Here is a 25,249-nt window from a genome sequence, read left to right as displayed (position 1 = left end):
ATAATGTTGGTCACGGTGTCATAAGTAAAACATGTATCCATAAGTACATGGGGGAGAAGGGAAGATATAGGAAAATAGGAAAACAAAAAAAGTAAAAGGAAAATGACATATATCCATGCAATGTCGTGAACCCTTAATTAAATCCGTCGCCTCACGCTCCCAGATTGAACCACCCCATTGTTTGTTCACCAAATAATGGTCCAAGGGCGGGCTGAAACAGAGTCCAAAACACCAGGTGGAATATAAGGCACAAAAGAAAAGAACATTAGAAGCATTACGTCGTCCAATCGTGTCGAGTGTTTTGAGAAAGGTAAACAAACCAAGCAGCCGCAGGGGAATAGAAATGCGGCAATATCAAGCGCGCAAGGGTATGGGTGGGGGGCAGGTAGCATGCAAAAGAAGAAGGGGGGTATAAATGGAGGAATCGATTCCGAACGGTGAAAGCAAAGATCGATCCAATCGAGAACAGGCGCCGGCATAGCCGGCGAGAGGGCGTGAAAAGGGGGGGTAATGGTAGTACAAGCAATAATCGAGGGGGTCGTGGATAGAAGAGCATAGCTAGTTGCGGGCATGCTGACGCTATAGAAGCCAGATGTACCCGTCTAGAAGCCCACTGTGGTGCCCACAACAGCCAAGGTGATCTGCGAAAGGATGAGCATTGAATACCCAAGATAAAGTGAACAGGATAACATACCACAATGGTAATAATCACCAACCCCAATGGGTTCATCCAACGGTTGAGATTTCTCCACCACCGAGCGTTTTCATGTCGTCTTGTCTCCAGATCGAACAAGCGCATTCTAAGCGTCATTTCGAGCTGTGACTCGACGTCGTCCTCCGGAATAGCATCCGGTTTCGTCGGTAAGGGGAGGAATGACGCAATTAGCCAGGCTAGTGTACACAGTCAGTTGACATGTTCAGGCGACTATCATGGAGCACGATGGGGCCATACCGAGAGGAAACACAAAACCAACACAGAACGACCACACTTGGATGTTTCTTCGGCCAAGTAGTGGTTCCGTTCTTGAATCCAGCGACGGTGCACCCCAGGTACCTCTCCTTGGATTAACCGCGCGCCGGTCGGGAAACAGATGAGGGGACCAGCTGTGTCGAAGTCGATGGCGGGATGGTTCCCGGCTCTGCGATTCGGGTTCCCTTACCCAGTGGTTCCGTGGATCACGCGGGTCGGGTTTCCACCGCAGAGTTTCTCGCATTTCGCTGCCAAACGTCCTCGTCCTCGTCCGGCTGGTAGCGGTCGGTAAACGGTTGAGAACATTTGTGTGGGAGGTTGAGGCGCGCGCAGACGGTGGCCGATCGGGTTCCGCGCCAGACAAGACCGAATCTTCAGCTTGCTCGCCGGCGCCATAGTACATCTTGGCCCAATTTGGCAAAAAGTGGAATGAAAAGCTTCCGCTGGTGGGAGGTCGCATGTTGCTCCGCATGCTGCTCTGTCTTGACTCCGACGAAACACTGCAGGGAACTGCCGGGTTTGTGGGACGCGCTGGCAAGCTCGAAAGATTGTCCATCCGCTCATCACCGTCCGAATCGCTCACTAACCACATCGAAGACGACGTGGGGCGTTGACGGACCAGCGCCGCGGAAGGCCGTTTAGGATCCATCTGGCTGTTATCAATAGAATCAGCGGCCGGAGAAATGCTTCTCGAGTCACATTCGGCGGACCACATGGAAGGAACGGTTGACAGGTGAGTTCTGAAATGCTCCGAAGAATAATCCGTGGTGGGTTCTTGTGGGTTCTGATCCGATGCATCTTCTTCCGAATGTGACACGTCAACTCTGGAGCTTGACGAAGATGGCGCCTGGATGGTCGGGTATTGGATGAATACGCCGCTGTCAACAATGGCTTGAATGTCTGACGGTGGCCCGCTACGCGACGACGAGGTGACAGAGCGAGAGTGACTCCTTTCCCGTGCTCGTGTTGAATTGGATCGCACTGAAGGCACCTGGTATGGAGGGTTCGAGCGGACAGATTGCGAACGCGAGCGCGAGCTGGAGTGTTCTGAAGACGAGCCATGCGTCCACTGAGCGGCTCCAATATACCGGATCACCGTTCCCAGAGAGTTTAACGAGGACAGGGAATTAGAGCGGGTGATCGAGGCCGAATTCGAGGATGCACCCAGAGGAACGAAGTTCAGACTTGAGCTGTCGAGCGCGACGAAATTCGGACTGGAAGGCGGCCCAATCGGCACTACATTGGGGCTGGAGTTGCTCGAAGCAAGAGTCTCCGGGCCCGAAGGAACCCGTGACGGCGTCTGCGATACGACGGTTTTAATAGTTGGGACGGCTCTTGGCAGGCTGTTTGGCTCCTCATCCGAATACGCGGCGACGGAACCTTGATCCGATTTCTGATCGGTCGGCTTGGGGTCGTGAAGGACAGGCTCCGGAAAGGAAGACTTGCTGGAGGACGGATCGTCTTCCCAGACCTGCGATGGGGTGTTGGCGGCATCGAATGTTGAAGACAAGTCCCAGGGATCGCTAACCGACTGGTCAATCAAACTACTATCGGCGAGGTGGCTGAGTTCCGTGGAGGTATTCCCGTGATAGTGATCCGGCGCTTCGTCGACATGGAACCGGGAGTCCGGAATGAAATCTTGGCCTTTCCCAGGACGCGGTAAAAGGATCTGCTCCGGCTTTGTCGGGTAAGGCGTGGATGTGTACACGTCGGGTTCCTGCTGATCGTTGTATTTTTCGCTGACGGCTCGCAAGGATGAAGGTGGGGAGTTCTCATTCGTATGGGAAGGGGTGCGCTCATGAAGAGCTCTCCGTTTGGGAGAGTTCGAGGTCGGTGCAGCTGAGCGCATGTTGGGATTATTAGTTCATTATCAGTCAGTAGACACCAAGATTAAGACTTGTAAAAGGATGGGAGTTCCCCAGAAGGTCCTGAGAGAACAAAAACAAAAAGATCACGAAAAGCGGATAAGCAAAGAGCACCCCCGCTCTATAAGGCACTTCGGGGGAAGTGGAGGAGGGGAGGGGGAAGAGATCTAGAAGAACACCAGATTCAAAACGATGAGAATGATCATCGACGACTGCTTGGTTTGGGAAATGAGAGTAATAGCAACAGCAACCGCAACAAGGACCACCACCGAGGGGCACGTCTCAGGGCGAGCAATGGCCGCCGAGGGTGAACGGGGGGGAGAGAAGAGTAACAGTGCCCAGTTGATGTTTGTTGTGGTGATAGTGATTGTTTGCTTGTCTAGAATTTTATGATGCAATAAAGAATGCCTCGACACAAAACGACGGGAAGAGAGCGGATAACGCTGTCCAACGGCACACGAAGCCAAAGAGAGTGAGTGGATCCGATAGAGAAAAAAAATGCCAGTAGGTTGAGATTAGCGAGTCATGTCGACCGGCGGGACAGGTTCGCAACCAAAAGAACGAAGAACAGAAAAAGAGCGTCTAACCCGAGACCAGAAAAGCACCGCAAACCAGTTCCAAAAGAGCGACAGAAAGGCACAACGAGTGGAAGCAAAGGGATCCTCCACCTGAAACGACGAGCCCGGGCGTAGTAATATTTAAAGGAGCCCCGGACTTCGGCCCTCCCACTCAAACCAGCCAGCCAGTTGTGCAGCGGCGGTGTGAACGGCCAGTCAATGGACGATGGACGATCCAGGGGCGCTGCAGGCTGCATGCTTTAGAGCACCGCTTTGAAACCGCACGATTGGCGGATAAGGAATGGTCCTGCAGCTCGTCGCTTGTCCACCTGCATTGGGGAAAGACGCCCGCCTCCCAATTCGCCTGGCTAAGTTAAACGGGGATCGCGGGATGGCCGCCAGGAGGGTCTGGAACTAGTTCTCGTAAGCTCTGTCTTTGGGCTCCAGAACGCCTTTCCTCGTCATATTCCAAGACATAGGAGTAGGGTCAGAAGGTCCCCGATCGCCAATCAACTCTAATAATAATATGTTCCTTCATAATAATGCTGTCCACGGAATACGAAATTATGCTGATTTTAGAGCCCTCCCATGATATCCAGTTGTCTGTGGTGCTTTGTTCCGGTGGTGATGGTGTGTTGCTCTAATAATATCCTCGGGCTGAGAAATTAGGACAAACCCAGACTAAAAGAGTGCAGTGATTGATTATTCCCGGAGAGCAGGCAGGCTCTTTTCGATCCTCACTCAGCCCACAGGCGACAGACACAATCATCCTCCCCTAACCTTCCAGCATGCAGGAACAAGAAAGACGAGCACGTAGTAGGTTGGTTGGGACGCAGTTCCCCACGGCTGAAATGCAAGGTCTCGCCGTCGTACATAATAGTTGCAGCGCATGTGCCGCAGGCACGATTACTTTCCCACCCACCTGTAGATACCTACCAAAATTCAGGTACGTACTACTCGTCACATTTGGGGTATCCTTCCCATCGGTCCCACGAGGCATCCATTCCGATTGTGACCAGTCCAACCAGTGGAGTGCGAGACCTCGAGGGGGAGGACGACAGGAACCGGCGATCGAGATCCACTGAGATGATGTGGCTGAGGGGTCATGGTAGGCCGGCCATTCCAGAAGGTCTCATTGGCAGTGGAGAGGGGAATTTTGGTCCTTTTGTCATCGGCAAGCCCAATGATAGGGGCCAATTGAGAGAAATCCTGAAAGGCAGAGAGAGCTAAGGATCAACCCAGTTTCTAAGGTTGCCAACTCATCCCAAGTGGAGTCTCTGTCAAGCCGGTTTGCATTAGCGAGATGAGCTACCATACTTGCTTAATATTAATCACCTTGCCCAAGGGTGACGGTGGGTGGTGGGGGGGAAGGAAAGAAGAGATGACGATTTTATGGTCTCAAGACATGGCTGACACGGATGGAATATTCCTAAGTACTAATGGAAACCCTGAACCCATGGTTCGTGAACAGAAAAAGATGGGGATTCATCTCCGCTCCGCCCACCGGATCCAACGATCGAAGCGGGAACGGCCAGCAGAAGCTCTGGGTTCAAATCAATCGATCCTCGAACCGGGCGGGAGCTTCGGTGGAGAGAAAAGAAAAAGGGGAGAAATCCGTCCGATCCCGAGATTCCTACTTGCCGCCCGTGACCCCTTGATTCTTGCCTGGGCATTCAGGCACGAATGACTCTTCTGCTCCCTTTCCACGCGTGCGGCAATCAAATCAATGACGACGGATGAGCAATTCCGACAGAATGGTCAAAAAATAGACTGCTTTGCCGATCGATCTACGCATTTCGAGGCGATGCAGGCTCCCCTATATCTATCTTTGCCTCGGTACGCTTCGTCGTTTACTCCGGCTCGTGTTTACCCCCACTGTTGGCCATATATGGATCATACAGCTCTGCACAGCACGAGCGTCATCAACGCGTCGGGAATAAAGTCCACAGCTTCTATATTACCACCATGTATGGAATAAATTGCCGGCGTGCTGTGGCTTGCTGGTCATCTATATGAAGGGCCGGTTAGAGTCCCATGAATAGCCCGGTAGTCCCTACGCATACGAGAGTGATGATGAAAAGGTTCTAGAGCGTCTATCCGTCCTTCAGCCGCAATATGGAACACCAAGGATAAGATCATTTCCCCTACAATAGCTCTCCTTTTTGTGCATTCACCCCTAAATGGAAGAACTATAGGAGCCGCCATCCGAATAAGAGATGATTCACTCTGGAAAAGAGAAAGAAAAAAGGAGGTCAGTTTCCGTATGCAGCACCTTCCGGGCCGAGGGTGGCTGATCCCAGCAACCGGGCCTTCATAAACTGAGTCAGAAATAGATTCTGCTCCTGATCAATCTGGAAATTCGCACGGAGTACTCCGTGAGTGGAGCCCTGTAGGTAAATACTCAGTAGGAATGTCTAGGCCGCCTCCTTAAATTCTTCAGGGAGTGATTCCGTGGAACGGGTGTTCGTGAATACGTGGGCCATGAGATTCAAGATCCCGCGTCTAAAGAAAGGGTCTGGTCCAGTAGAAGCAGATGGGATCGAGAAGCTCTATCTAGATCCAATCTTGGCGATGCGGACGGGATTTCCAATGCATGCTGTGGGTGGATGGCGAGTCGGAGCTCGAGAATCCAACTAGACTACGGCAAGTCTCCGAGCCCAACGGATGGGTGCGAGAATCTAGAATTCTAGATACTACTAAAGTCTCTAGGCACAACGGGTACCTGCCGAGCCTGCGGTCACTCGAACTTAGACGATAGAGACCCCATCATTATTGGTCGCATTCTTGCTGTTCTCGTCATGAGTCTCTGCGAGGTGGTCTGATATCATAGCTAGAACAGGTGTTGTTGGAAGTACATAGCCAATAATTTGGCTTTTATGATGGTGCTCCAGTCCAACCAGCTACTTACGAGTTCTTTTCTAATTGAGTCCAGAGCTTTATGCTGGGTAGCAGTGTACATCGGAGTATTCGCACTGGTAGGGGTCCAACGGCTTGCAGTTTCAATCCAAGCTTACGCTACATTCGCAGTGTCGTGCAAGACCAGTATATGAATAGTATGGGACTGTCACCGATCTCATGAGATGCGTTTTGGTTATTGTCTTTCTACTGTCTGTCATGTGTGAACTAGTGGACTGCTTACCACTTATAGTATTTATATTCAATTCAAGCATTTTATGAGTCTGAATACTTCCTTGTCGCCAACTGCGATTATATATTCCCGCAGGATAGAGTAACTAATAGATGCTCCTAGTAGTAGCCATCCCATAAAATTTATACATACTACTATTAAATTCACGGGATGTTCGAGGCAAATATCATATAAAAGCTACAACCGGCTTTGAATAGCATATTACTTTCGATTGACTGATGTCTGACAATCTCATGTGTCTTCCAAATGTTGCTTGTTCCCTGACACTATTCCCTATCGGGCGATGCCGATCCGCCGATATGACTTCAGCCATCCGATCAAGAAATCTTGACGGAGATGCCACCACTGCCAGCTCTCCAACCCACCAATCCACGCCAGTCAATGGCGCGACACTCCTCCCCCGCGGCATAATGATTATACGACCAACATGCAATCCTTACTACGTTTTCGATTGAGCCCGACACGGTCGGTGCTCCCACACCCAGCCCGATGGAACTGCGCATCCCGTCCGATTTTACGACCGACTGCTGTTCCCTCTCGATATGCGACAACCACCGCATCTGCAACCTCAATCTCCAATAAGCTCGATTTATTGGCCTTGGATAAGAAGTGGCAGGAAAGATGGCAAACAGATTCCTTGAAGAAGCCCTCCAAGACATCGGCGGACGGAGACGCAAAACCCAAATCATACATCCTATCTATGTTCCCCTACCCTTCCGGGACGTTGCACATGGGGCACCTGCGCGTGTACACTATTTCCGATGTGTTGGCTAGGTTTTACCGGATGCGCGGACATGAGGTCCTTCATCCAATGGGTTGGGATGCGTTTGGCTTGCCGGCGGAGAATGCGGCGATTGAACGGGGGATAGACCCCGCGGAATGGACCGAGTCGAATATAACAAAGATGAAAGAGCAATTACGAAGTATTTCAACCTCTTTCGATTGGGATCGGGTATGTGTGTTGAGTGTGCAAGCTATGTGATTACCAGCTTTGCTGACATGTTGGTTGTCAAACGCAGGAACTAGCAACGTGCGCACCGGAGTTCTACGAACATACCCAGCGGATTTTCCTTATGCTATATGAGAAGGGCCTCGCATACCAGGCTGAAGCGCTAGTCAATTATGACCCGGTTGATAAGACGGTGCTGGCTAATGAGCAGGTGGGTGCTATGGAATGGGTTACACACGGGATTCAAAAGGCTCACTCTTGGTGCAGGTCGATGCCAATGGCTTCTCTTGGCGCTCGGGAGCCAAGGTCGAGAAGCTGAAGTTGAAGCAATGGTTCTTCCGTATCACGGATTTCAAGGAGATGCTCCTGAAGGATCTCGACTCTTTGGCGGGCGGCTGGCCGGAGCGCGTTCTTTCCATGCAGCGGAATTGGCTTGGGAAATCGCAGGGTGCCAAGATCAAGTTCCCTGTGGCCGTCAATGGCAATAATGGCACAGACATCGATATCGATGTCTTCACCACGCGACCAGATACTCTTTACGGAGTCGAGTACCTCGCTCTTTCTCTGGATCATCCCATTGTCCTGGAGGCGGCGAAGAAGGATCCGGAACTGCGCAAATTTCTGGATACCGCCGCGTCGCTTCCGCCCGACTCTAAAGCTGGCTACAAACTGTCTACTGTCACTGCTTCCCACCCTCTGCATGTTATTGACAAGGAGAGCCCCCATGTCGCCCGTCAGTTGCCTGTATTCGCGGCGCCTTACGTCCTTAGCGACTACGGTGAGGGCGCAGTGATGGGAGTCCCAGGCCACGATGCTAGAGACCTTGCATTTTTCAGAGATAATGTGAACCCCGATTCCATACCCGTTGTCGTTGGACCCCAAGGGGAAGCCGGGGCAGACGGTGGTGACGCGAGCATCGTTCCCTCCGCGGATGCAAAGGCTTTTACGCAAGAGGGATATTTGAACTCCTTGTGCTGGAAGTACGAGGGTCTTCACTCTCGCGAGGCCAAGAAGCAGATCGTCACCGATCTGAAGCAGGTGGGACGCGGTGACTTTGTCGAGCAATGGAGGCTTAGAGACTGGTTGATCAGCCGACAGCGCTACTGGGGGGCTCCCATCCCGATTATCCACTGCGGCGATTGCGGCCCTGTACCTGTGCCAGATGATCAGCTCCCAGTCAAGCTGCCCAAGATTGAAGGGGACTGGCTGAAGGGCAAGAGAGGAAATCCTCTCGAGTCATCCCATGAGTGGGTGAACACGAAATGTCCGAGCTGTGGCGGGCCTGCTAAGCGGGATACGGACACCATGGACACCTTTGTCGACTCTTCATGGTACTTCCTTCGTTTCTTGGACCCGAAGAACAAGGAACAGCCGTTTTCGCCGTCGGCTGCGCGCCCGGTGGATGTCTACATCGGCGGTGTTGAGCATGCAATTTTGCACCTGCTATATGCCCGATTCATCTACAAGTTCCTCTCCCAGTCCGAACTATTCCCGGAAATCGCTCGAGCTGGAAACGTTGCGACGCCGTTTGAACCATTCAAGACTCTCCTCTCCCAAGGTATGGTCCACGGCAGGACGTATTCGGAGCCGTCTACGGGGAGATTCCTGCACCCCTCCGAAGTGGATCTTTCCAGCCCCGACAAGCCACTGATCAAGGGCACCCAAATCACGCCCAATGTGTCCTTTGAGAAGATGTCCAAGAGCAAGCACAACGGAGTCGATCCGACCGGATGTGCGTTGAGATACGGTGCCGATACTACTCGGGCCCATGTCCTTTTCTCGGCTCCGGTCAGCGAGGTGCTGGAATGGGACGAAACGAAGATCGTGGGCATTGAGCGCTGGTTTGGTCGACTCTGGAAGTTGGTGAACGATGCGCAGCAGAGCCTGGCTTCGTTCTCGTTTACACTGCAGCCAGCCGACTTGAAAGCCACCTCCGGCCACGCGACCGGCTTGCCCAGCTCTCTACAGGATCTGAGCGACAGTGATGCGGACGCTGTGCTTGCCACCCACCGCACCATTTCCTCTGTCACGAGCTGTATTGAGAAAAATCCATACGGGCTGAACACTGTCATCTCCGACCTGACCAAGCTGACCAACTCGTTGTCGTCGTCGACGCCCAGTTCACCGCAGGTCCTCTACCTATCTATTTCTTCCCTGCTCCGGCTGCTTTCGCCGATCGCGCCCGCGCTGGCGTCCGAATGTTGGGAGATCCTCAATGGTCCCGTGACTGCGGGGAAGCCATCCACCAATGTCCCCGCCATCTTTGACTGTCCCTGGCCAACTCCTCTGCTGAAGCCCGAGGAGGCCGATATTCTGTCTGCGCGCGGTGGCCAAGTGGTCGCCGTCCAGATCAATGGCAAGTTGCGATTTACGATCACGATCCCCCGGCGGCTCTCCCCCACGACCGCGCCCGAAGCTAGCGGCACGGTCACGGAGGAACAAGACTGGATTATCAATCGGATCTTGGAGACGGACGAAGGACAATTCTGGCTGCGGAAGAAGAACGACTGGGACAAGCGGAGACGGGTGATTGTCGTCAAGGGCGGTAAGTTGGTGAATGTGGTGTTTTAGCGCGCAGGACCCTACAGTGTCTTGAATCTCCGGTTGTTGTAAAAACATTAATCATCCTCCCGGGGGAAAAGCGCATGTAACTATAGACTCATGCATGTATATTAGACAGAAGGCAACAAGACCGAAAATAAAGTAACCATCTCCCCTGAGACACTGACGATCGCGATATATCGACAGTCCTGACCCGTGAAGTCAGTAAGCCGGTCACTGTGTGAATGTTTTTTTGTGTCGGTACTTTTTCCAACAAGAATTCTGGGAGGCCGTTCGCCCGCCGAGGATAGGCGCGCATTTCCTATTTCTCGATCAGTCGAGCTCCGTGAGTCCGGAAGCCATGGCTAAACCACCCAACAACAGTAATCCTACCCCTCAAAGTTGGGGCCAACGAGGTTCCATCGCGTGATGTGGCCGGAAAGGCGATGCGCCGTCCCAAAGTGAGGAGGTGGTGGAGCCGGGCTTCCCCTCATAGGCGCCCAAGGTGGTGAAGATGATGTATTCCTGACACTTGACAACATTTGACAGGCGGGTCTGTCCTGCCTTGTCTTCCTAACCCTCTTGTGATGGCTTGAATGGGCCATTGTTCACGGTCGCACAAAAGGCACCCATGGTCCGGCTGAAACACGGAAATCGCTCGGTGCTTGAATTTCAGTTGTCCTCAAATGGAGGGAACATTTTTTAGGGGGGGTGGACGGACGGGCGGGTTTATCTGCGGAGAGACGAGCTTTTGAGAAGTGATTCTTATGTCCCCTCATGTCATTTTCCCTTCTTCTTTCCCCCTCGCTGCTCAATTTGGGCAAATAAGAGGGACCTGACTAGACTGAGATAGATAGATCACGCTATCAACGGCACCTGGTGTTCCGAGTCTCGGGTGGATAGTAGAGTAGTAGTAGCAGCAGTAGCAGCAATTCGACTTAATTTCGCAGGGAGTGAGTGGATGGCCAGGCCGGTTCCTATTAGTTTGTCTGTTTGGCTGTTCCCATTTGGGGTGAGGGGTTACCCCTCATGCAGCATCCCCACTAGTCCAGATGAGGGATAGTGGCGATACAGAGACCAACCCCTCACGAGGGGGAAGTCACAGCTATCCCAATCAGGAAAAGAAGTCAGCAGAAGCAGTAATTCTGTCCGCAGAACATCGGTGGATACACGCTTGATGGGAAAAAGTGGATAGAGGAGTGACTGAATTGAGCTAAAAGATCCTCCCTCAACGATACCCGTAGGAAAAAGAAGGTCCATTGGCATTGTCTGTCACTTGCTGATGACAGGCTGGCAGGTTTTCCGTTTCCCCATAGAAACTCTACGCCCGACATACCTCCGGCCATGCAGGCAACTTTCGGCCCAGGCTCGGGTTCCCCTCACGAGCCCATAAGCATGTATTTCCTTTCCCAATGGCCGTTTGATTTCTGGAACCCCGCATGGCCTTGGGAAAATCCCCCTGGCGCGAGGGTATTGTGCATTAGAATACATGTTGGGATGGCAATCAATCTGTGACTGAAGTTGGGGGATATACGATCAATAGTATTCTGGTATTGTTTTAAGTTGCTTTACCGCTATGATACACTGTACGCATTTTCCAATTAAGGCTCATCTACTACTAGTCTAGTTCAATACATACTCCGTAATGTGTCAACTGCCCGAGGGTGGGTTTCAAGCTTTCGACGGTATCGATCTATACAAAGTTAACCCAGAGCCATCCGACCATCCGTGAGTCTATGTGCTACTAGTTGTCCCGCGTGCGGAGACAAAACAGGACCGAAACGTCGTCCGTGCCGATGCGAAACTGCCGCCGAGGCGGACGATCGCCCAACTTCAATCGTTGGCTGGTGGGGTTCCAGTTCCTTGCTCCAACTCGGGGCGAATGGAGGGTCCCAAGCTATTCCCCTCCCTCCCTCCTGCCACTTGCTGGGTCAACCCAGATGAGGGCCTTGTGCTACTACCTGCCTGGTGTCCTCGTACTATCCGGATCTGACCCATCCTATCGCAGACGTGGATGGAGCAGCCCTTTCTGAATATGGGCCAAGAGGGGATGGAGGGGGGCAATTGTGGTGCTCACCTACTACATAGTACAGAAAAATGAGGACCCAGTGAAGTCTATATATTTGGCTAAATTCCCCGTCTTTGTCGGTCTCATTCCATCCTCATCTCTCTGCATCTCATAGCATCACAGCTTGTCTCCTCATCATACTTTGCTCATCCCCCTCCAAGGTTTCTAAAACTCCACCGCCGCTTTCGGTAAGCCAACCCCCTGCATCATCATCATCCATCTAGCATCGGCTCTGCCCTGTGGCATGCTTTGCCTGCCATCCATAGTTGCTTCTCCACACATGCTTTCACTTGTCTCCCCGCTCTTCCCCTGTTCGCCGTTGTTACTGTTGTACTTGCCGCTCATTCGGCTTCCCCGACTTTGCAATCCGATGCATCATCTACTACTATTACTTCCACGTTCTCCAAATCCGGGATGTATTTAAACCTCAAGCTGACCCTCCTGCCATAGGTCTCATAACCAGCATCAAACTCTTCCATCTCTTAAACCATCTTATCTTATTTCACTTAACTCATCTTCACAATGGTATTTATGCGCTCTTTCTCCCGCCAACTCCGGCGACCTGCCACTTCTCTCCTCTCCACCAAGGGAGCCTTCGCGCCTGCGGCCAGCAGCCCATTCCGGGCTGCTCCTTTGGCTAACTCGATCGCTGGTGCACGTACGCTAACCGCCTCCGCGAATCTACAGGGCAAGATTCTTATGGTCCTCTATGACGTAAGTACCCGAATAGCATCACTTTTCTCCTTTCTCGTAAATCACCAGAAACTAACCATCTCCAAATAGGGCGGTGAGCACGCCAAGCAGCAGCCCGGTCTTCTGGGTACCACCGAGAACGAGCTCGGCTTGAGGAAGTGGCTCGAGGAGCAGGGTCACACCCTGGTCACCACCTCCGACAAGGAGGGCGAGAACTCGACTTTCGACAAGGAGCTCGTCGACGCTGAAGTCATCATCACCACTCCGTATGTGACCCACTCCACTACCCACAGTTACCCGCTCTGGGAACTTGGCAACTACGGGAACTAATTAGCTGACTGGTTGCCCGCAACAGCTTCCACCCCGGTTACCTCACTGCTGAGCGTCTGGCTAAGGCCAAGAACCTCAAGATCGCCGTCACTGCTGGTGTCGGTTCCGACCACGTCGACCTGAACGCCGCCAACAAGACCAATGGTGGTATCACCGTTGCCGAGGTCACCGGCTGCAATGTCGTCTCCGTCGCTGAGCACGTTGTCATGACCATCCTGACCCTGGTCCGCAACTTCGTTCCCGCCCACGAGCAGATCCGCCGCGGCGAGTGGGACGTTGCCGCTGTCGCTAAGAACGAGTTCGACCTCGAGGGCAAGGTCGTCGGTACCGTTGCCGTTGGCCGTATCGGTGAGCGTGTCCTCCGCCGTCTCAAGCCCTTCGACTGCAAGGAGCTCCTCTACTACGACTACCAGCCCCTTGCCCCTGAGGTTGAGAAGGAGATCGGCTGCCGCCGCGTCGACAATCTCGAGGAGATGCTCGCCCAGTGTGATGTTGTCACCATCAACTGCCCTCTGCACGAGAAGACCCGCGGTCTGTTCAACAAGGAGCTCATCTCCAAGATGAAGAAGGGCTCTTGGCTCGTCAACACCGCTCGTGGTGCCATCGTCGTCAAGGAGGATGTCGCCGAGGCCGTCAAGTCTGGCCACCTCCGCGGCTACGGTGGTGATGTCTGGTTCCCCCAGCCCGCCCCCGCCGACCACCCTCTGCGCACTGTCCAGGGCCCCTGGGGCGGCGGCAACGCCATGGTTCCTCACATGTCCGGTACCTCCATCGATGCCCAAATCCGCTACGCCAACGGTACCAAGGCCATCCTCGAGAGCTACTTCTCCGGCCGCCACGACTACCGCCCCGAGGACCTCATCGTCCACGGCGGTGACTACGTTACCAAGGCCTACGGTCAGCGCAACAAGGCCTAAATGGAAGACGATGATGATGAGATGCATGGATCGATTTGTATTCGGCCTATTTCCTCCCGTTATGATTAGCATATGATACCTGAAATCAAAACTTTTTCCTACTGTTCAATCTTTTCCTGTTCCTATTTGTCTCACGTACTAATGTAGACTTGTAACTCTTCGGACTCTTCCCGCGATCATCCTAACACCAACACAGGACTCCAGGCAGACTAGCACGTTTAAGGGCCCCCCTCCCTCCAGAAAACAAAGCTAGTCCAGTCCCGAATCTCAACATTGGACTTGGATCGAATTCCAGCTCGTCATTTTGGTCCAATCTTCTTCATCATACCATTTTAAAATCCACAACTTACTCCCCACCAAGCAAAAAGGATAAATGCAGAGAGTGGGGCGCCGATCCCCCAAAAGAACAAAAGCTTGACCACAGCAAACTTCCCAGCAGGCCAGAACCACGGACCAGCCTCTGATTTAGTGGGAAAATATACTGCTTTAGTTTTACGATTACTGCCCTCGCGAGTGAGAGATAGATATTGAGTTTGTATAGTTTCGGATAATATACTTTTGTTGGTTTAGTGATCTACTCTTTCTTTCTCTTTCTTTCTTGTTCTGTCTCTCTTTAGGTCGGGCTGGGTTGGGTTAAAGTTAAAGGATCTCTTTGCATGTGAAGGGGAGTTGGGTATGTACCTTCTTCTTTGGGTTGTTTGTTTGGGGTCAGTTGGATGGTGTTGGAGAACAGAGTTGTGACGTGGGGTTGGAGATGAATGAAGTAAGGGGTGGGTTGATTGAGTTACTAAATAGATAAATTCGGACGGACGGAGTAGATATCCCTTGAGGTGATTATCAGTGCATGCATTGGTTTTATGTACGCATGCAGGTAGCTTAGTAGTGCCATTGAGTTTATTCAGACAGACGTGCCTTGGGCTTTATCTGTACCGCAAAGGTTCAGCAAAGAATAGATGTCTATCATATTTATTTCCCTTCCCAAACGCCAATTGCTCCTTTAACATGGTAATGTAATATGTACAGAAGGCGAGAGAATTCAGCGACGTGACTGAGCATGGGCATGTCTCTCGTCATCATCACTGTCATCCATGAACCCCGCTTCGAGTTCACGGCTCAATCGACTCTCCGCATCCCCGGCTGTACTCCGTCGGCGCTCGAGCGCTTCTCGCCGTGATGGGTCCATGTCCATCCCTACCATAATCTCTCCTTCTTCATCGTATATACTGATGTTGTCGTGCTGATCGTCGAATTGTGATTGTCGCCAAACCGACGGGAGGAATCGTCGCATTAAGGCATCCGCGATACGATCCCGGAGTGTTGTAGTGTGCGCAGAAATAGTATGAAGTGGGAGATATTGCGAGTATCGTTGATGATAGCGACGGAAGAAGGGGATGATCACGAAGGAGAAGAGGAGGTAGAGCGTTAGGGAGATGAAGGCGGGGATGATGATGGTCTGTGTAGAGTGTCTGTTAGAAAGAATTCGGAGATCAGGGGGAATCTAGAAGAGCGCATACTTTGGCAAAATTAGTTGCGGAACCCATCGTGGCGTGTATGCGTGTGGTGCTCAATACCCTTCCTGTAACGGATCTTGATCTCGAGAATGCGCGGCCAAGGCAGCAGCGGGAAGGAAGTAGATAGATAGGCGCCGAACACACGGCGCCAAATTAAGCCAATGATTCCCGATTAGCAGCGGGGGCTTGTCATAACCTGCGACGGCGCTTAGGGTAATCCGATGTGACTGGCAGGCTGACCGTCTCCCAACGCTGGCTTACCAGGCGGTCTTCTGCAGCAGCAGCAGCAATCCGGGGGTTTGCCCTGAATCTTGACACCGACAGACAGCATCTCCGGGAGTCTCCGGCGTGCGACAACTCCACGTGATCGGGAAGTGATGGCCAGTTTCCTGAGGCATGAATGGTGTAATTCACGTGATACCTCCGGCCCCTACCGCGTTCTAGAGCCGCCTCAAGTGGTGCTGCCCCCCCTGATGCCCGTGCTTCCACGACCTGACGTGCAAAAAGACTCCAGCCACTAAAGCCCGATCCTGGGATTTGCCAGAGTAGGATAGCCCTACTGGGAGCCGTCACTACAGACCGCTCCTTTGACTGTCATTCCTTCAAGTCACCTTCTCCATCTGTTTGTTGGGAGAAGCGTCCGTCTTTCCTTTGGTGGCATCCTTTACCCCCCTCGTGCCAACGCTGCTCCGCAGCGGCTATTAATTAGTGTTAGTCAGGAGTGTCTGGAATAAGTTGTCGCCTTGAGCTGGATGTGATCCTGGCCTTCGCAGAGACTGAGAGCGACCGATCCTTCTCAATCTACAACCTCCGACGACTGTCTGTCACCTCAACGCTCTTGCCCCAGCGGATTACGCTCATGCTGCGCCCTGCATCTCCCCAGCGACGTCCGTCAAGATGCCAACCACCACGTCCGCGCCTGACAAATCGAGACAGACTTCCGCTGGGAAATCATTCTTCGGGAGGAAGTTGCACAAGGAGAAACCGGTAGACGATCGCCACGATGCCCATACAGGCTTCGAGACTCTCGCGCCTCCTGGAAGCGCCCCGGGCTCTCGTTCCTCTCGCCATTCCAAACGATCCTCCGTCCAGTCCATGGATTTTTCCAACGACATCGATCCTGCAGCGCTGTCAATGACGGCAGGTGTGATTACCTCCATCCCCTTTGAAAGTCTCCCCGCCGACACCAAGTCGCCGATTCCCATCGACTATCTCTCCAAAGCCGAAACCTCGCCACGCAAAGAACCGTCCCCGAATCATCTTGCCAAGGGAGGCAGTGATTTCCATCAGTATCCCGCTTGGAACCCGGCCACGATCCGGGACAATAATGTTTATTCTCACCCCACCGGCCCTCGTCCGCCACCACATGCGTCTAACGTAACCATGGCGGGAAGCTCTTCGGGGGACAAAGGTGCTCGGTATCAACAATGGGGACGACCGGGGAGCTCGGCTGCCAACACAGGGTTCAGTCACAACTCTTCATCTACAGTAGATTCCTCGTCGCATTCCCGAATATCGTTCGACCAGGCTAGTGTCCACTCGTCACTTTCTTCCAATACCCGGGACACTAGAGGTTCGAGCTATTTCTCATCGGACGGTTCATCTCGAACACTGACCACCTCCCACTCTGCCGACCGCAACACCTACTCGTCCAATGGAACCTCCAGCCGACTTTCTAATGCGCAGGCTGCGTGGCAGTCGGCCCAGCCCGCGCAACCTGCGAAGTTACCAAGCAACCCTGAGCAATACTTGACCCGTCCAAGGGATGATCGCATTGTGGACCAACTGTTCCTCGAACTGATGCAGAAGCGAGGTTGGCAGAATCTGCCCGAGCAGGCCAAGCGGCAGATGCTTGCGTATCCAGCCTCGAAAAAGTGGACCCTGGTTCATCAAGATCGGTTGACGGAAATTCAAGGCGAACAAAAGCGCAGGCAGAATGCCCGGCAGACCCATGGCCATGATGGGCCGTCGGGGATTCTGGAGCGGGCCGATGAAGAGGGAAGCCCAGAGTGGTACGTGAAGAAGGTTATGGATGACTCAATTACGTCGAAACAATTAGCTAGTTTGAGCGTCAGTCTGCGCACACAACCAATCAGTTGGGTGAAAGCCTTTGTCGAAGCACAAGGCCAAATTGCCCTGACAAATGTTCTTGCCAAGATCAACCGGAGAAAAGCTTCTGGTCCTGTTCCTGCACCCCCGACTGGTGACAAGGATCTGGATCGTGAATATGATATCGTCAAGTGCCTAAAGGCTTTGATGAACAACAAATACGGCGCAGATGATGCCCTCGCTCATCAGCAGGTTATTGTTGCTCTCGTCAGCTCGCTGCTGTCTCCCCGACTGAATACAAGGAAGCTGGTCAGTGAAGTCTTGACCTTCCTTTGCCACTGGGCCGAAGGGCAGGGCCATCAGAAGGTCCTCCAGGCTATGGACCATGTGAAGAACCACCATGGAGAGACTGGTCGTTTCGATGCTTGGATGCGTATCGTCGAAGTGACGATCGATGGCCGTGGAAAGATGGGTAGTCTGGTGGGCGCGAGCGAGGAATACCGCAGTGGTGGTATAGGCATGGAAAACCTTCTCATGGAGTATGCCGTCTCAACCATGCTCCTCATTAACATGTTGGTGGACGCCCCGGAGAACGATCTGCAGCTCCGCTGTCATATTCGTGCGCAGTTCACCTCTTGCGGCATCAAGCGTCTCATGACTAAAATGGAAGGCTTCCAATATGAGGTCATTGACAAGCAGATTGAGCGGTTCCGCGAGAATGAGGCCATCGACTACGAGGATCTTTTGCAACGCGAGAGTAGCAGCGTGAAGGATAGCATCGAGGGCGAGGTGAAGGACATGAGCGATCCTCTACAAATTACAGACGCTATTGCGTCAAGGATCACAGGTACTCGAGCTCACGACTACTTTCTCTCTGCTATGCAACACATGCTCCTCATCCGGGAGAATTCCGGCGAAGATGGTCTCCGGATGTACCAGCTCGTCGACGCCATGCTTAGCTACGTGGCCATGGACCGCAGGCTACCTGATCTGGATCTCCGCCAAGGGTTAACATTTACCGTGCAGAGCCTTTTGGATAAGTTACATACAGATTCAGAGGCAAGACAGGCGTACGATGAGTCCCTAGAAGCGCGCCAGATTGCGGAGGCTGCTTTGGCAGAGCGGGATGAGATGAAGGCACAGATTGAGCTGGGTGCAGACGGCCTAGTGAAGAAGTTGCAGAAGCAAATCGAAGAGCAGACTGGCATCATCGAACTTCAACGGAGACGGGAGGAGTCAATACGGGCCGAGCTCGCCGATGTTCAACGCTTGCGCGCTCAGGAGTTGCAACGGAACGAACTGGAAACTAGAGAGCTCTACCTGATGCTTCGGGACGCCCAGGACATCGCTGCTTCAAATGCAAAGAAGAACAACCTCGCAGAAGTCGATCCATCCCATATGAGGGGCATCATGGACCGTGAAAAGCTCCTCGAGCGGTTGGAGATGCAGCTCGAGCGCACCAAGACCCAATTTAAGTTGGAGGGCAAGGTATGGGGTCAACATGTGACCTCAGACCGGCTGCGTGAACTTCGTGAGCAAATGGACGGTGATGTTGGACCGCAAGATGGGTTCCAAGACCAGGTTCATCACGTTGCGGGTCTGGGATCTGTTCAGCGCAAGCGAAGCCATCTGCCCGGCATGGAGAAGGATATTGTCGAGGGTCAGCAGCAGGAGGGTCAGGTGGATGAGAACGGAGAGATCATCTACGAGAAGGCGCGTCTGGTCGACCTCCATCGGCCACGACTTAACCCTAAGCAGGCGAACGGCCTCCTTGGAGAAATTGCCTCGAAGGTTCCTAAGATCGACGCGGACGACAACGAAGCCGCACCTGACGTTCCCGAAGCCACGGCGCCTGTCATCGACGAACCCAAGATTGAGAGTGAAATCGAGAAGCCCGAGGCCAAGGGGGCGCCCGCTCCACCCCCGCCGCCGCCACCACCACCACCTCCTCCTCCCCCAGGCGCTGTGGGCATTCCTCCTCCACCCCCTCCCCCTCCACCGCCGCCGCCTGGTGGTGCTGTCGGAATCCCTCCCCCGCCCCCTCCTCCCCCGCCGCCGCCGGGAGGAAAGGTTGGAATCCCCCCTCCACCTCCTCCGCCCCCTCCTCCGGGCGGTGCAGGATTTCCGCCGCCGCCCCCCCCTCCGCCAGGTGCTTCATTTGGCGCTCCGCCTCCCCCGCCTCCTCCTGGCGCAGGCTTTGGCGGATGGCGAGCCAACTACATGGCCTCTCAAGCCCTTCCTCAACACAAGACAGCTCTTATGCCCTCTATCCGGCCAAAGAAGAAGCTCAAGGCTCTTCACTGGGAGAAGGTTGATACTCCACAGGTGACGGTGTGGGCGGCTCACGCTCCCACTGCACAGGAGAAGGAAGAGAAATATGTAGAGTTAGCCAAGAAGGGTGTGTTGGATGAGGTTGAAAGATTGTTCATGGCGAAGGAGACCAAGATCTTTGGAGGCAATGCAGCAGCCAAGCAGCGCAAGGACAAGAAACAGCTCATCTCCAACGAGTTGTCCAAGAACTTCCAGATCGCAATGGCCAAGTTCTCGCAATTCCCCGCCGACGATGTGGTGCGCATGATTATCCATTGCGACACAGACATTCTGGACAACCAGGTCGTCATGGAATTCCTGCAGCGAGACGAAATGTGCACAATCCCGGAGAATATTTCCAAGTCGATGGCGCCCTATAGCAGGGACTGGACTGGCCCCGATGCTGCTAGTGCGGAGCGAGAGCAAGACCCCAATGAGCTTACGAGGGAAGATCAGATCTACCTATACACCGCGTACGAGCTCAACCACTACTGGAAGGCGAGAATGCGCGCTCTCGCTCTGACTCGGTCCTTCGAAGTGGATTATGAGCACATCTCCGCCAAGCTGCAACAAGTGGTGCAGGTCAGCGAATCTCTGAGAGACTCTGTTTCACTGATGAACGTCCTGGGTCTGATCCTGGACATTGGTAACTTCATGAACGACGCCAACAAGCAGGCTCAAGGTTTCAAGCTGAGCTCTCTTGCCCGGCTGGGCATGGTCAAGGATGACAAGAACGAGACCACTTTTGCTGATTTGGTGGAGCGCATTGTTCGTAACCAGTATCCCGAATGGGAAGGCTTCGTGGACGAGATCAATGGTGTCATCGCTATTCAGAAGCTCAACGTCGACCAGCTGCGGACGGATGCAAAGAAGTACATTGACAACATCAAGAATGTACAGGCCAGCTTAGACGCCGGAAATCTCAGTGACCCCAAGAAGTTCCACCCCCAGGATCGCGTTAGCCAGATCGTTCAGCGGAGCATGAAGGATGCTAGACGGAAAGCCGAGCAGATGCAGCTCTATTTGGATGAGATGATAAAATCCTACGATGACATCATGGTCTTCTATGGAGAAGACAATTCCGATGAGGGTGCCCGACGGGACTTCTTCGCAAAGCTGGCTTCCTTCTTGCTGGAGTGGAAGGTAAGTTTGATTGTCAAGTATCTCTTAAGAATGTTTGCTAACCAGTGGCTGTGCAGAAATCCAAGGAGAAGAACATTTCGCTGGAAGAAAGCCGGAGACGCACCGAGGCGTCCTTGGCTCGCAAGCGGAATATCAATGCCGGTCTTGCTAATGGCGCCGCCTCTGCTAGTGACGCACCACCGTCGCCAGCTACAAGTGGGGCCATGGATTCGCTCCTGGAGAAGCTCCGCGCCGCTGCGCCCCAAGCCAGAGACCAGCGTGACCGTCGTCGTCGTGCTAGGCTAAAGGAGCGACACCAGATCCGCGTTGCTTCTGGCCAGAAGATGCCGGATGTTGCTGGAGCTGAAGCGCCGGAAGGAGGGAATGAAGCCGAAGAAGACGGAACTAGCAACAAGGCGGGCAACGACAATGACAGCGAAGCAAATGCCGCCGAATCGGGGTTGCTGAGTCCTCCCCTCCTCGAAGCGGAATCTTCTGAGAGCAAGAAGAAGGATCCGCAACATGTATCCGAGAGCGAAGACGTGGCAGACCGTGCCGCGAGCATGCTGCAGGGCCTACGCGATAACATGGACGGCGACCGAATGAGAAGACGCCGAGAAACAGCGGAAGAAGAGCGTCGGAAACGCAGGTTACGGAGACGAAATGGAGGCAGCACCAGCAATAACAGCGCTGAGGGCTCTGCGGCCACCTCCGTGCCCGAACCCATTTCACCTCCCAGAACCGAGTTGGAGCCGGATGATGCAGCGAGTCCTCGATCTGGAGACGATCCCCTTCCTCAACCGCCTCTGACGCCGGCAATCGTGGTATCACCCACAGCGGACCAACAGCTTCGGTCGCCTGGTGACGATGAACCGATGGAAGGCTCACCGTCGAGCAGATCAATTGAGTAGTTGGGCAACTATTGCTTTGCTACTCCCATCCTTCTTTTATTGATTTCATTTCATTGCCAATTTTTCTTTTATCTTGCATCCTTTCCTCCTTGTCCGCAAGGAGTGTCTTTCCTCCCCCCCTCTTTCCTAATCTAATGTTTGATAGACTAACTCATGTCGTCTCGGAAAGATCTCATTATGCTGTTTTGAGTGTATACTATGCCAGGATGAACTTACCCCCTTTCTTTTTCTGGCTTGCCTGGCTTTCTGAATTTCTTACTTTCTCCGGGCATCCCTCCGCATTTTCTTCGAAGGTACATTGTTCACCTTTTTCTAGCGATTCCCAATCACCCTTCATACTTCTAACCTATTCTTGCTTCCCCACTGTTGCTCCGGTCATCTCTTTGTGTACATACTTCCTTTCGCTCTGCTCTTTTCTTCATTCCTCGTTTATATCTGCATGTCGTTCGAGCCGCTATTGCATTTTGGCTACGGGGAAGGAATCCGTGGCGCATGGCCGAGTCTTTGTGTCTTTTCGGCGCGCAGGCGTGGCGAAGGGGCGCAGGGCCCTTGTGATCTGGCTTTTATACATCTACTGGATTCCTGGATCTGTCTACATGAATACCTTGTCTTGCATAGGCTGCTACTGTAGTTCTTGAACCACACCTGCTACATTCACTACAATATTATAACTATACTAAAGAGACACTTCTCCTTCCTCCGCGGTGGTATCACGTGACCTCGGCGATGCGGCGACCCTCATCGTTGAGACTCGCCTTCTCTCATGCCTCGAAGATCGGCAATTGCTCTTCGTTTGCCCATTGCGCCTATTTAGATTCATCTCGCGTATGCGATCATCGGCCGTCCGGACCCTATGGTGGGCGACACCCTTTCGCCCATCATGGAGTAGGTGCTTCACCGTGGCCCGGCAGGGCGTTGGTCCAGCTCTCCATGCCCGGAGCTCGTCTCCGCGTGTGCCTCCGCGTCGATACTTCTCATTATCCTCACCAGCTCAATCCATATTCGATGCCGATTCCACCATATATGCGCTTTCGACAGCATCTGGACGGGCTGCCATTGCCGTTGTGCGGGCATCGGGACCTGCATGTGTGCAAGTAAGTATGAGAGCTCACTTCTGCCATTGAATTTCCTCCCGACTCAGCTCAGCAGCGCCGGCAGCTAATAACGTCACTCACTCACACAGATCTACAAATCTCTCTGTCCAGAAGCACCTCTTCCCCGGCCCCGCCTCGCAGTCGTCCGCACCCTGTACGATCCCTCCCAGAAACCCTCCCCCAACACCGTCCTCGACGCCGGCGCCTTAGTCCTATATTTCCCCGGCCCGAAGACCGTGACTGGCGAAGATGTGCTCGAGCTGCACCTCCACGGTGGCCCAGCCATCGTCAAATCCGTTCTGTCATCCATCTCGCGTACAAACAACCCTGACTACACAGTCCGCTACGCCGAACCCGGCGAATTCACCCGTCGAGCCTTCATGAACAACCGCCTAGACCTCCCGCAGATCGAAGCCCTGGGCGATACCTTGTCCGCTGACACGGAGCAACAGCGCCGGCTTGCTGTCCGGGGTGCCAGCGATGCGCTATCGAAGCGGTACGAACAATGGCGACATCAATTGCTCTATGCGCGCGGCGAACTAGAGGCGTTGATTGACTTCTCAGAGGATCAGCATTTCGACGAGTCCACCGAGGACCTGGTGTCCTCGGTTGCGGCTCAGGTGCGGGCTCTGCGGGCTCAAATCGCCCTTCACATCCAGAATGCGTCGAAGGGCGAGCTCCTACGTAACGGAATCAAGGTCGCTCTCCTGGGGGCCCCGAATGCGGGGAAGAGCTCGCTTCTGAATCGAATCGTTGGCAGAGAGGCCGCCATCGTTAGCACCGAGGAAGGCACCACGCGGGACATCGTGGATGTCGGTGTCGACATCGGCGGCTGGTACTGCAAGCTCGGCGACATGGCAGGGATACGCTCCGAGCCAAATGATCCTACCGGACAGAAGAAGACGGTTGTGATTGGCGCCGTGGAACAAGAGGGCATCAGACGGGCAAAGGCACGTGCCTTGGAATCGGACGTGGTCATCGTGGTCGTCTCAGTAGAAGAAGCCACCGATGGTACAGCGACGTACCGCCTCGCCGTCGAGCAGGAGGTCGTCGACGCAGCCAACGACTGCGCTCGCGCCGGCAAGTGCGTCGTCGTAACCATCAACAAATGTGACCGATTACCGGAGGGTAAACTGCCCGCGCAGCTCATCGAGACAGTCAGCCAACTCTTCAAGGCGGCGCCGGACCAGCGCCAGCGTATCTTCGGCATCTCCTGTCTAGATGCCACCAACGGCCTGAACCTCACCAGCCCCGGTTCCAGCCAACTCTCCGATCCCGGCTACATCCAGCAATTTCTACAAGGTCTGATGACTACATTCGAGGATATCGCCTCTCCAACAGGTATCGATGGGGACGAGAACGGAAAATACGATCATGCATATTGGGAAGATTCACTCGGCGTGACGCATCGCCAAAGCTCTAATTTACAACGCTGTCTCGAACACCTAGATGATTTCCTGACGCAAACTCAACCGCAATCCCAGACGCCTATGCCTTCCTCATCTCGCCAATTCGCTCATGAATTCCCAGAAACGGACATGGACATGGACATTGACATCGTCACCGCCGCTGAACACCTGCGCTCTGCCGCTGATACCATGGCGAAGATTACGGGCCGTGGGGAAAGCGGAGACGTGGAAGATGTTTTGGGCGTTGTGTTTGAAAAGTAAGTTGCTATGTATTATAGTGTGGTAGAGTGCTGTTTTTCTTTTGTTGTTCTTGTTGCTGACTGAGTCGAATAGGTTCTGTGTGGGCAAGTGAGGGAGATCTATATAATGATATCGGAAATCATAAAGCACATATGCTCTCCCATCCGGATGATGTCCTCTATGGCGCGTCGTATGCTATACCGCCTCTGTGACGGGCTGGTGCTCGTTGTACCCGCCACGACCCTGCGGGAGCAGCGGAGCAAAAGAAAGTGGCGACAGCGGCAGCGACAGAGATAGAGAAAAAGAGGACGAACTTGGCGGTGCGGGCGTTGGCGCAGTAGTCTCGGGGGCGTTGTATCCTCCTCGGCCCATGGTGATGGTCTTGTGTGATCAGATTTGTATAATAGATGGTGGTGATAGAGTATTACTCTGCAAAAAGAGCGCTGTATGTATAGTATTTATCCGGCACGAAATGAAGAGAGCAATCACGATCTCAGAGTGTTGTATATCCGTTGACTGGTTAAGAACAAGTAGTAGCGAGAGTAAGTTTATTATTAGTATAGCA

At 53.4% G+C, this 25,249-nt stretch overlaps 8 protein-coding genes across 8 annotated transcripts; 6 read left to right on the top strand and 2 right to left on the bottom strand.

The window, feature by feature from the left end:
* Positions 1 to 27: 27 nt before the first annotated feature.
* Positions 28 to 2,923, bottom strand: BDQ94DRAFT_88891 (putative serine-rich protein). The gene is made up of 3 exons (XM_026776773.1): positions 953 to 2,923; positions 695 to 891; positions 28 to 641 (listed from the first exon to the last, which is right to left on the bottom strand). The coding sequence occupies exons 1-3, from the start codon at positions 2,817 to 2,819 to the stop codon at positions 603 to 605; spliced, it is 2,103 nt and encodes a 700-aa protein (XP_026630339.1). The 5' UTR covers positions 2,820 to 2,923; the 3' UTR covers positions 28 to 602.
* Positions 2,924 to 5,968: 3,045 nt separating this feature from the next.
* BDQ94DRAFT_136170 (uncharacterized protein) lies at positions 5,969 to 6,554 on the top strand. Its single transcript, XM_026764812.1, has 2 exons — positions 5,969 to 6,453; positions 6,532 to 6,554. Exon 1 carries the CDS (start codon positions 6,269 to 6,271, stop codon positions 6,440 to 6,442), a length of 174 nt encoding a protein of 57 aa, XP_026630338.1. The 5' UTR covers positions 5,969 to 6,268; the 3' UTR covers positions 6,443 to 6,453; positions 6,532 to 6,554.
* A 398-nt stretch (positions 6,555 to 6,952) lies between these two features.
* BDQ94DRAFT_136167 (uncharacterized protein) lies at positions 6,953 to 7,427 on the top strand (the record flags this gene model as incomplete). The annotated part of the gene is made up of 1 exon (XM_026764811.1): positions 6,953 to 7,427. A coding segment is annotated over exon 1 (453 nt), but the record flags the coding sequence as incomplete, so codon positions are not given.
* Positions 7,428 to 7,782: 355 nt separating this feature from the next.
* Positions 7,783 to 10,420, top strand: BDQ94DRAFT_136166 (leucine--tRNA ligase NAM2). Its single transcript, XM_026764810.1, has one exon. It carries the CDS (start codon positions 7,850 to 7,852, stop codon positions 10,058 to 10,060), a length of 2,211 nt encoding a protein of 736 aa, XP_026630336.1. The 5' UTR covers positions 7,783 to 7,849; the 3' UTR covers positions 10,061 to 10,420.
* Positions 10,421 to 12,122: 1,702 nt separating this feature from the next.
* Positions 12,123 to 14,147, top strand: fdh (formate dehydrogenase (NAD+) FDH1). Its single transcript, XM_026764808.1, has 4 exons — positions 12,123 to 12,286; positions 12,549 to 12,812; positions 12,882 to 13,057; positions 13,147 to 14,147. Exons 2-4 carry the CDS (start codon positions 12,621 to 12,623, stop codon positions 14,036 to 14,038), a joined length of 1,260 nt encoding a protein of 419 aa, XP_026630334.1. The 5' UTR covers positions 12,123 to 12,286; positions 12,549 to 12,620; the 3' UTR covers positions 14,039 to 14,147.
* On the top strand, positions 12,264 to 12,523 carry BDQ94DRAFT_136164 (uncharacterized protein; the record flags this gene model as incomplete). Its single annotated transcript, XM_026764809.1, has 1 exon — positions 12,264 to 12,523. Exon 1 carries the CDS (start codon positions 12,343 to 12,345, stop codon positions 12,520 to 12,522), a length of 180 nt encoding a protein of 59 aa, XP_026630335.1. The 5' UTR covers positions 12,264 to 12,342.
* A 615-nt stretch (positions 14,148 to 14,762) lies between the features above and the next one.
* On the bottom strand, positions 14,763 to 15,853 carry BDQ94DRAFT_136160 (uncharacterized protein). Its single transcript, XM_026764807.1, has 2 exons — positions 15,553 to 15,853; positions 14,763 to 15,491 (listed from the first exon to the last, which is right to left on the bottom strand). The coding sequence occupies exons 1-2, from the start codon at positions 15,577 to 15,579 to the stop codon at positions 15,075 to 15,077; spliced, it is 444 nt and encodes a 147-aa protein (XP_026630333.1). The 5' UTR covers positions 15,580 to 15,853; the 3' UTR covers positions 14,763 to 15,074.
* Positions 15,854 to 16,446: 593 nt separating this feature from the next.
* BDQ94DRAFT_182689 (formin sepA) lies at positions 16,447 to 25,182 on the top strand (the record flags this gene model as incomplete). Its single annotated transcript, XM_026774218.1, has 10 exons — positions 16,447 to 16,536; positions 16,573 to 16,796; positions 16,827 to 17,037; positions 17,077 to 17,090; positions 17,121 to 17,325; positions 17,356 to 21,051; positions 21,108 to 21,498; positions 22,932 to 23,035; positions 23,125 to 24,701; positions 24,778 to 25,182. 10 exons carry the CDS (start codon positions 16,447 to 16,449, stop codon positions 24,794 to 24,796), a joined length of 6,531 nt encoding a protein of 2,176 aa, XP_026630332.1. The 3' UTR covers positions 24,797 to 25,182.
* Positions 25,183 to 25,249: the final 67 nt, after the last annotated feature.

Source organism: Aspergillus welwitschiae (assembly GCF_003344945.1).
Source record: "Aspergillus welwitschiae strain CBS 139.54b unplaced genomic scaffold BDQ94scaffold_4, whole genome shotgun sequence".
NCBI classification, from domain to species: Eukaryota; Fungi; Ascomycota; class Eurotiomycetes; order Eurotiales; family Aspergillaceae; genus Aspergillus; species Aspergillus welwitschiae.
This window is presented reverse-complemented; position numbering and strand designations above follow the sequence as displayed.

Excerpts from the sequence above, each read along its gene's own strand:
- BDQ94DRAFT_88891 (XM_026776773.1), bottom strand. The coding sequence starts at position 2,819 with ATGCGCTCAGCTGCACCGACCTCGAACTCTCCCAAACGGAGAGCTCTT. Across the intron at positions 892-952 it reads TGGTTTTGTGTTTCCTCTCG|CCTGGCTAATTGCGTCATTC; the intron begins GTATGGCCCCAT and ends TGTGTACACTAG. Across the intron at positions 642-694 it reads TGGTGATTATTACCATTGTG|ATCACCTTGGCTGTTGTGGG; the intron begins GTATGTTATCCT and ends ATCCTTTCGCAG.
- BDQ94DRAFT_136170 (XM_026764812.1), top strand. The coding sequence starts at position 6,269 with ATGATGGTGCTCCAGTCCAACCAGCTACTTACGAGTTCTTTTCTAATT.
- BDQ94DRAFT_136166 (XM_026764810.1), top strand. The coding sequence starts at position 7,850 with ATGCTCCTGAAGGATCTCGACTCTTTGGCGGGCGGCTGGCCGGAGCGC.
- fdh (XM_026764808.1), top strand. The coding sequence starts at position 12,621 with ATGGTATTTATGCGCTCTTTCTCCCGCCAACTCCGGCGACCTGCCACT. Across the intron at positions 12,813-12,881 it reads TTCTTATGGTCCTCTATGAC|GGCGGTGAGCACGCCAAGCA; the intron begins GTAAGTACCCGA and ends ATCTCCAAATAG. Across the intron at positions 13,058-13,146 it reads GAAGTCATCATCACCACTCC|CTTCCACCCCGGTTACCTCA; the intron begins GTATGTGACCCA and ends TGCCCGCAACAG.
- BDQ94DRAFT_136160 (XM_026764807.1), bottom strand. The coding sequence starts at position 15,579 with ATGGGTTCCGCAACTAATTTTGCCAAA. Across the intron at positions 15,492-15,552 it reads CCGCAACTAATTTTGCCAAA|ACCATCATCATCCCCGCCTT; the intron begins GTATGCGCTCTT and ends CACTCTACACAG.